Raw genomic sequence first — 9,904 nt, 5'->3', positions numbered from 1 at the left:
TAATAAACTAACAACTTTTCCACTATCGTAGGTTCCACCGAAGAAACTCAAAATTGCCGCCAGGAAAGGGAAGAAGCAAGTAGGATCAATAATTTCTGGTGAAAGAGGGGTTTTGACCACTGCCGTCATGTGCATGTCCGCGACAGGACAACATCTACCACCTTATTTGATCTTTCCCCGAGTGCGCTCTGAAAAAAGGAGCACCAAATGGCACAAAATTTAACTGCAACTGGGTATATGACCAGTGAAATTTTTCTCGATTGGTTCGATCGAAAATGTTAACCCATCGGAAAAGAACCCTGCTCTTCTCATAATTGACGGCCATAGCTCACACACAAAAAACTTGGCGTTCGCTGAAAGAGCTCGTTCATACTTTGTCACCGTTCTTGTGCTGCCCCCGCACTGTAGTAATAAATTACAGCCATTGGACGTAGGTTTCATGGGGCCGTTTAAATCCTATTATGCACGTGCATCATAGGATTTTAGGCGAAGATTTCCTGGCCGAGTGATTGGTCTGTACGATGTCTCCGAAATAATGAACGATGCGTTCCTTCAAGCCGCTTCAGCCACTGTAGCAATTAGTGGCTTTCGTAAAACGGGTATCTGGCCGTATAATAGAGAAATCTTCAATGACGAAGATTTCGCTCCATCTGAGGTTACAGATCAACCAGAAACGGTCACAGTAACGTTGATTACTCTGACGACTCCGATGGTGGTAGATGAGTCAACTGTACAACAGGTTACCCTCCCAATCTCTTCTGATATTGGCGCTTCATCCGTAGAAAACCAGGAGAATGCTGATGAATCCTCCATGGACAAATCTGACCCTCCATTAGCTGTCCCAGAACCGATTTCTGACACTTCTCCGAACTCGTCGTTCAACGTCACGCCATCTGATATTTTGCCTCTGCCAAAAATGTCCACTCGAAGAGTTACAAAACGAAAACGCAAATCAGAAAAAGCAGTGGAGCTAACAACCGAGGACTACCGTCAAAGCCTGGCCACTGCTGAAGCAACCAAGAAAATCAAGATGATTAACAAGGATCGAAAACCACCGAAGAAACGGAACAAGGTTCAACGATTGCAGGAGAGCACCGAAGACACCTTATGTGAACTGTGTGGTGTTTTTTTCACCAACTCAACCGATGGCTCAGGATGGAAAAAATGCCTCCGTTGCTTAAAATGGTTTAACTTTACGTGCAACACCACCGATAAGCCCATTTGTCACCTCTGCGATTGATTTTCATTTTTTAATTCGTGCGTTATAAATTGTATCCGAATAAATCAATATGATTCCTTTTCCTGTTCTTATCTTATTTGAATTTGTAACCGATTTTAAATATAAGCCTTCTTATCTGATGAATCGACTTATGAATTTTTATTTACTGAATTATAAATTGAGGGATTTAAACAATATGAAATCACTGTACTATTACTATTTTAGTTGAATCCATGATTAATTTTCGAATGTTGTTCGTTTTACCCCCACACTTAAATTATTTTACGGATTCCTGTGAAATCTCAACAGCTGAACGGTTCGGTAAAATAAATTAACGGAGTACGGTAAATTTTCACAGTATTCGGTAAAAATTCACCAGAATCAGTCAAATTCCGACGAAATTACGGTGTTTTATTTCACCGAACTGTTCAGCTGTTGAGATTACGGTGAAATTCACCGTAAGAGCTTAGTGTGCCCACTGCATGTTCATTTTACCACCAACATATGTTCATATTACCCCCATTACATGTTCATTTTACCCCCATCACATGTTCATTTTACCCACATGTTCTAAACATTGACCCTGTGGGAAGAAATTTACAATGTTATAATAATTATGATATAATTATATTTCCATCGCAATATTTAAATGTATTACTTAAAATAAACATCCTTCTTCAACTCTGAGCCATTTAGAAAAAATCTAACAACTCTATAAAGAAGAAAATTCAAAAATTGCTTAGGGTGTTCATTTTACCCCCAATTCCCCTATAAAGTGAACTCTTAGGCAGTGATGCATTTGAACGCGTTCAGTTCGCGTTCCAGTTCAATTTTTTGAACGCAGCGATCAAGTAGGCTTGAACATTGAGCAGTTCAAAAATATTAACCCGTGCGAGTCAAAAAATAAACCCAATTGACTTTGCTTGATACGGGACAAAAATCAATTTCAAAGTTAAGTTAAGATATTTAAAACAGCAAGAGCAGCATGATTTTTATGTTTATGAAAATTTAAGACGATCAATTCATTCATTTCTCACGTAAGAGCTCCGATCACAATGGACCGATGCACGAGTTCACTATCTCAAACGTCAAATTAGTGAACTCGTGCATTGATCCATTGTGAACTGAACGGGCCGTTCTTGAGCAGTGGCTGGCTCTTGCTCGGAAGTTCATTGTCTACTGCGTTCTCGTGCAAATTTGGCTCGGGCTCCGTTCACTTTTGGCTCGCGTTCAGTTCAAAATGCATCACTGCTCTTAGGAGAGCTTCAAGTTCATAATAAGTTTCGAGGGTAATAGATTGAGCCTGGATTCATGAAATCACCATATTGAGTACAAGAATGCATTATTCATCTAAGCGTACATGCAGCAGTGGCAGTGTACACGCTACGCCTGCTCAACGCAGCGCATGTGTTAAAACTACACAGAATGAGGCAAACAATGCAGGACTCTCTGGCTGAGTGAAAATTCTGTGTAAGTCGCACTCATGCTGTGTGTAGCCGATGTGTTGGCCTTCGGCTGTGCGCGGATCGATGGAAATGAAACTGTCAGTCATCTCCCGCGCGGCAGCAAACAGTTGGCCGTTGGTAAGATGGGGAGTTTTCTGTGATTTTTCAGGCGAAAAGCCGGAAGATGGTCGCATATTTGGAAGTTTTTTCCCCAATTGCTTCCGCTTCGGCTATTCGAATGAAAAAATCTCTGAAAACTTGAAAATTTGAATGTTGTATTTTAATGTTTTCAGAAGCAAAACAAAAATGGAAGCGAATTCCGCATTCCAAGCGTTCCCCCTCTGTGCGCATTTCACTCATTCGGTTTGTTTACCACCGTTTGCTCAAAACTGTGTACAGCCCCCTTTGCACAGAATCTGTGCTGCATGAAGAGAGGCTGATTTTGTGTACTCGGCACTCATTTCTGAGCGTGACAAGTTTAGCGTGTCTGGTTTCAAAGCAAGGAATTAGAGTTCGAATCTCGTAGATATCAATACTAATATATATAACCTAAACAAAACTAATACACCAATGCACGAGTTTACTAATTTATACATATTTGAGGTCGTCTTAAAAAATACGTCTTTGAGTCCCTGCGATTTTTTATTTTTGTTGAAAAAACTTTTATCACTGGATTTTTGGTGATGCTCAACTTAAAAGTGCTACAATACTCAGTATTGCAACGAATGGAATCGTTACTTATGGTGGGTAGTGTATATCTTCAAACTCAAAATCTGCACAGTGTTTCAACGAACATAGAAAAAAAAATTCCATAACAAAATGGTATTCATAGGATACTTTACAATATTAATATGTAGTCACTACACTGGTCTTAAAACTACAATGGTTCCTCAAGAAGGTAAATAAGGCTAGTAAAATTTAAATTTTTAAAATTCAATTTATCAAGTTAAAAAAACTGATTCCCAGACAGATTCCACACTGCTAGATAGCCCTTGTTCTGCTGAACAACTTTGCCAAAAACACCAACTTTCTAGTTCATCAAGCTCTTGAGTTATAGAAAATTTAAGAAAAAAGTTTACCGCCAGCTAGCGGACGAATTCCCAAACAGATTTTTCACTGACAGGTAGCCCACGGTCCACTGAACATGTTTGCCGAAAAAACAATCGTCTAGCTCATCAGGATCGTCACCACAACCGTTTTACTGATAAGATTTTGACAATATAAAGCACAAGGATCTGTAAATATTTGTTTGCATTTTCAGAACTTCTGATAGCCAATAGCAAAGAAATCAATAAAAAATATTCGTAAAAGTATTTACAAACTTCATTTTTTTTACTTTTGTTTATATATTTTGTTTCATTTCAAAAAACTTATTTTACCCTTGTGTACATATTTTCATAGGTCTAGCGATCGCGTTGAGATTTGTCAATTTTACAAACACCATTTCAATATCAAATTGAGGTATGAAATAAGAAGTCTGGAGACTAGAGATACGATTTTGATTTTCCTGCCTGCCCGAGTATGTTACTTTTGAAAATATCAGAATACCCTTATAATTATCCGGAAACTTTTTCATATAAACAAGCATAAAATCTCAATTGCATTTCCTTGTTCCCATAACTGAAGCATGCGTAGCGTTTCAATAGGATAATAAAAAAAAAGCCCTCTGGTGCCTCCTAGAGGGGCGTTTTATATGTAGCGATGAGAAAAATTAAATTTAATTGATCATGATCTTTTTTTGGGCGGATTCGTCAAAAAATCATCATTTTATACGTGCCAGTTCAAGTTGCGTGTCCCAAGTAATTTTGATCGCAATCAATATGATTTGCTTTGTCGAAACGAACTCATAGCGTGAACCCACCGAGGAATACGGAAAACGAAAATAAAACCACACGCAAAAAAAAACGCATCATAACAGACAACAAATTTATTTCGTAATAGCCCTCCCTCCCTCAGTGCAGCTTCTTCTCCTCCTTGCTGTACGCCTTTCGATAAAAGTTCCAAAACAGGAACAGGAATATGGTGACGTTGATCACGAAGAAGAATGTCAGCGATCGCGGAACGCTGCACTGGAAGCTGATGATGAGAAACAGATAGACTAGCATGATGCCGAACTGCGTCAACTGGATCGTCGTCATGTACTTCTTCCACCAGAGGTACTTGTGATATTGGGGTCCCATGGCCGCTATCAAATAGTAGGTGTACATGATGATGTGCACGAACGAGTTCAGGATTCCCAGGAAAGCACCTTGGACGCCTGCGGATTTGGAAGGAAAACGTTCGCATTAATTCGGTTTTCGAGCTCATCTGTCCAAACGACGTACCTGGCAAATATTTGAGATAGCCCCAGGTGAACACGGCCATAATCGTGTGATGGTAAACGTGCAGGAATGACACCTGGTTCTGCTTCTTGCGCAGTACGAAGAACACCGTATCCAGCAGTTCGACATGCTTCAGCACCATGTACCACCAGGTGCCATTCCAAATCTGTGACGAGACGGGAGAAGATAACACTGATTAATTCGAATGCTCTCAGCCGCGAAAGGAAAACCCCACAATTGGGAATGATAATTTGGCGAAAATAATTATTATTGGATTATGTCTGCGGAGCAAACAAAACAACAAATGAGTTGGATCCGACGCCGCGGTGTGGTCTCTCGTCGATGCACAGTGGGAAAATATGGAGCCAAAACGGCACTTAATTTATTGTCAGATTGTGGTTCTCGAGAAACTCCATATTCCTCGTAAAAAGGTCAATAATCGAATGGTGACGGTATAATTTATTGTGTAGAAGTTCTCTTTTTACCCCATTTTGCCCTAGTATGTTTTTTTTCTGTTATAAGAAATTTTCAAAACTACCTAAAGCATTAAGACAGTGCTTCACAGTGATAAAAATAAAGTACTTTTCAGTACCATGTTTCTACTATTGGTACAAAACTATTAAACAATGTTCAGAAAAATATGTGAGTAATTTAGATTACTTTAGATTAGAAAGTTGGCGTGTTCTGCAAATTTGTGCGACTTCTGAAATTAAACATCTTTGTGGAACAGATCAACTACCCACAACTTATTTTCTAATTAAATTACAAAGTATCTCGGTTACTTACTTTTGTCTTTGAACAACACTTCGAAATTCTATGTAGAATGACTGTAATGTAATAATTCCCTTACAGCATAAATTTCAAGTTATTATTATTATTATTATTATTATAGCTTTATTAAGGAGATTTTCAGCCCTAGACTGGTTCATCTCCGTATTTCAAGTTATTGGTAAATCCAAATTTCAGTCAATTCGGACTACCAGAAGCTGAGATACAGCACCCCAAACTTGGGCATTTTGTATGGAAAAACAGCATTTGGTTACTAACTTATGTCACTGACTGTATGAAACATACATTGATAGTAATCTTGATGTAAGCATTTCATTACAAACAAAACATGACATTGACAATGTCATTCTTGAAGCAAAAGGCATTGCAATACCAAAATGTGGAGTAAAATTCGAATCCGTGATTATCAACAATGTGCTTATGCAGCCCACAGACGCTCAGACGGTTTGACCAACATTGACTCCGCCTCCATGTTGATGCTCATGTTGGTGCTATGTTTGACCGTATGTGATGCTGCTTGACGAACCAATTTGACAGTTTGTGAAACCAAATTGGCGGTTGACGAATCGGTCGGCTAAACTCAATCGAGTTTGATTTTGCTCAAACCACTAATCTCATAAGATAGTTATCAGCAGTTAAACAATTTCAACAAGAAATTCCTCCCGGGGTTATATCAGGAATTTCTACAACGATTCCATTAGGAACTTAAGAAGGAATTCCTCCAGGTAGTCATCTAGGAATATCTTAAGGAATTCTACCAAAATTGCTTCATGGATTGCAACTGGAACTCCTCAAGGGATTCTATCAGGAGTACCTCTTGCAATTCCATCAGAAGATTCTCCAGGGATTCCATTAGCAGTTCCTTCAGAGATTCCACCTGGAATTCTTCCAGGAGTTCTATCAGGAGTTCCTCTAGGGAAAGGTGACAGGCCGTCAATTTTTTACATGATATTACTGCGTCAAATCTAATTGTTTTACTAAACTGAGCAATTAGATCATGATTTACACCTAAAATGGTTGTAGAATACACATCAAATACGAATAATGTTTAATTGGGAACGAGATCTGACAGGGTGTCCCGCGTTTCGCGGGACATATAATCCTTTACTCTGGGGATTACATCAGTAGTTTTTTTTAGGAATTTCATCAGAAGTTCCTCCAATGATTCACACCAGCACTTCCTTCAAGAATACCTTTAGGAATTCCTCTAAGGATTTCATCAGGACTTTATCCAAGGATTGCATCAAGAGTTCTTCTGTGAATTCACCTTGAATTCTTCAAGGGATTCTATCAGGAGTTCCTCTAGAGATTATATCAAGAGTTCCATCAGAAAACTTATCAGGAATTTCTCCAGGGATTTCATCAGGAGTTACTTCAAAAATATCCTTAGAAATTCCTCCAAAGATTACATAAGGAGTTCCTCCATGGATTCCATCGAGAGTTCACATAGGGATGCTATCAGGAGTAGGGCTTTAGGGCTTCCATCAGAGTTCTTTTGGGGATTTCAGCAGGAGCTCCACAGAAATTCCATCAAGAGGTCTTTCAGAGGTTCCACCTGGAATTACTTCAAAGATTCTATCAGTAGTTCCTCCAGAGATTAAATCAAGAGTTCCTCGAGTAACTTCATCTGGATACCTTCTAGGGATATCATAAGTAATTACTCTGGGGATTCTATCAGGAGTTCCATAAGAAAACTTATAAGGAATTCCCCGAGGAATTTCATCAGGAGCTCCTATAGGGATTCCATCAGAAATTTTTCAAGGATTTTTCAAGGTATTCCTCCAATGATTTCATCTGGGGTTCCTTCAAGAACATCTTTAACAAATATCTTTAGGATTTCATCAAGAGTTTCTCCGGATTTCATCAGGAGTTTCTCTAGGGATTCTATCAGAATAACCTTAGGGCACCATCAGAGTTTTTCTGCGGATTTCATCAGGAGTTTCTCCATGGATTCCATCAAGAGTTCTTTCAGAGATTCAACCTGGAATTCCTCCAAAGATCCTTTCAGGAGTTCCTCCAGAGATTATATCAGGAATTCCCCGAGGAACTCCATCGGAATTCCATCTGGGGATTTCATAAGGAGTTCTTCCAGGAATTCTTACAGGAAATCAATCAGGAACTCCTCAATAAATTACATCAGATCTTGCAATTCCATCAGAAGATTCTACAGAGATTACATCAGCAGTTCCTTCAGGAATCATCATTAATTTCTTCAAAAAGTTCAACAAGAGTTCTTATAGATTTCATCAGGATTTCCTCTAGAGATTATATCAGAAGTTTCTTTTCTGGAACTTCTCCAGGGATTACATCAGAAGTTCTTCTAGGGATAACATGAGGAGTTCTTCAGGAAATTACATCAGGAATTCTTTTAGTGATTTCTAGAAGAGTTCCTTAGGGAATTTCATTAGCATTTTCTTTAGTTTCCCTAAGTCTTGTTGGGACTTCATCAGAAATTCCCAACAGACTCCACCAGTAGTTCTTCTAAGGATTTTATCAGGAGTTCCTTCAGAGATTCTAGCTGGAATTTCTACGGGAAATCTATCAAGAGTTTATCTAATGATTCCACCAGGAATTACTACAGGGATTACATCACAGATTCTTCTAAGGATTCCATCAGAAGATTCTCTAGGGAATTCGTCAGGAGTTCTTCAATAGATTTCATTGGGAGTTTTTTGCAGGGATTCAATTAAAAAAAAAAAACTTCTGCGATTCCATCAGAAGACCAGTCAGGGATTCTATCAGGAATTCTTCTAAAAGTTCCTTCAGGAACCCCTCTAGGTTCATTCTGGGTTCCATCAGGCAATCCATTAAGGACTCTTCCCGAAATTTATTAAGGGATTTACCCAAATTTTTTACCAGGGGTTTCTGTAGAGAGTTTTTTAAGACATTCAACCAGGAACTTTTCAAGATAGTTCTCCTGAAATTCCTTAAGGGATTCTCCCCGGAATTCCCGGAATTCTCCCGGAATAAATCAAGGGATGCCTCCCGAAATTTCTGAAGGAATTATTACTCAAGAAATTCCTCCCGGAATATCTCCTAGCAAACTTGAGTGTTATCAGGAATTTCTTCAAGGATTTTATCAGAAATATTAGGATTAAATCATTGGAATTACTCAAGAGATACCTTCCGGAATTTCTCATAGGATTCCTCGTGGAATTAGTCATGGGATGTATTCCTCTCGGATTTTCTAAAAAAAATATTCCGGGAAATGCTTGAGATGAACCAGCCTAGGGCTGAAAATCTCAATAATAAAGGAAAAAAATATTCCGGGAAATCCTTAAGGGATTCCCCCGGATTTTTGCGAGGAATTTCTCGCGGAATAACTCCAAGGATTCTTGAAGACTTTAACGAAATCCTCAAGTAATTTTACCAGAAATTTCTTATAAGAATTTCACCTGTAATTTGGGAATCACCGAGTATATCATCAAATGACTCTATCATGAGTTCCTCCTGGGATTCAAAACAGGAATTTCTCTGAGAATTCCTCCAGAGGTTCCTTCGTAGATTCCGCCAAGGTGAACTCCAATGATCCTATAACGTATTTCCTACGGTATTTGACCACAATTTTCTATAAAGATTCCACCAGTAATTCCTTCAGAGACTTCACCAGTATTTTCTTTAATTATTTCACCTGTAATTTTTCACGAGAGAAGTTTTTTAAGGAATTTCACGAAGAGTTCTTCTAAGGATAACACTGGGAATATCACAAGAGATTCGCTAGAATTTCAACCAGGAAAATCTATCAGAGTTTTGCCAGAAGTTCTAGCATAAAATATCAGAAATTTCTCCAGGAAATCAACTGATATTTACTCAGAGGATCAATCAAAACATTGCTCTGAATGCCTTCAGGTTGAATTCCTAAAGTGATTTTTTTTTATTTCTGAAAAAATCCATGGAGCAATTTCTTGAAAAATCCTTGGAGAAATCGCCAAATAAATCACTGGGGAAATTCCCAGATAGTCCCCTGATGGAAATCCTTAATATATTTCTGGAAGAGTTTTTAAAACAACCCCTGAAGGAGTTCCTTAAGGATTCTCTAAGATAATTCCTGGTAGATTCCTTGGAAAAAAATCCTTCAAGAAATACCAGAAGAAATTGATGGTTAGATTCCTTTAGGATTCCTTCTAATT

At 38.5% G+C, this 9,904-nt stretch overlaps 1 protein-coding gene across 2 annotated transcripts in view; it reads right to left on the bottom strand.

Annotated features, from left to right (window-relative positions):
• Positions 1 to 4,573: 4,573 nt before the first annotated feature.
• Positions 4,574 to 9,904, bottom strand: part of LOC5575559 (elongation of very long chain fatty acids protein AAEL008004) — a 51,245-nt gene continuing 45,914 nt past the window's right edge. For both annotated transcript variants that reach the window (XM_021847805.1, XM_001662015.2), the window contains exons 3-4: positions 4,989 to 5,151; positions 4,574 to 4,921 (exon numbers count right to left, since the gene is read on the bottom strand). In XM_021847805.1, coding sequence (XP_021703497.1) covers positions 4,617 to 4,921; positions 4,989 to 5,151 — 468 coding nt within the window. In that variant the 3' untranslated portion in view covers positions 4,574 to 4,616. The remainder of the gene's footprint in view (positions 4,922 to 4,988; positions 5,152 to 9,904) is intronic.

This window comes from Aedes aegypti, chromosome 2 (genome assembly GCF_002204515.2).
Source record: "Aedes aegypti strain LVP_AGWG chromosome 2, AaegL5.0 Primary Assembly, whole genome shotgun sequence".
NCBI classification, from domain to species: domain Eukaryota; kingdom Metazoa; phylum Arthropoda; class Insecta; order Diptera; family Culicidae; genus Aedes; species Aedes aegypti.
This window is presented reverse-complemented; position numbering and strand designations above follow the sequence as displayed.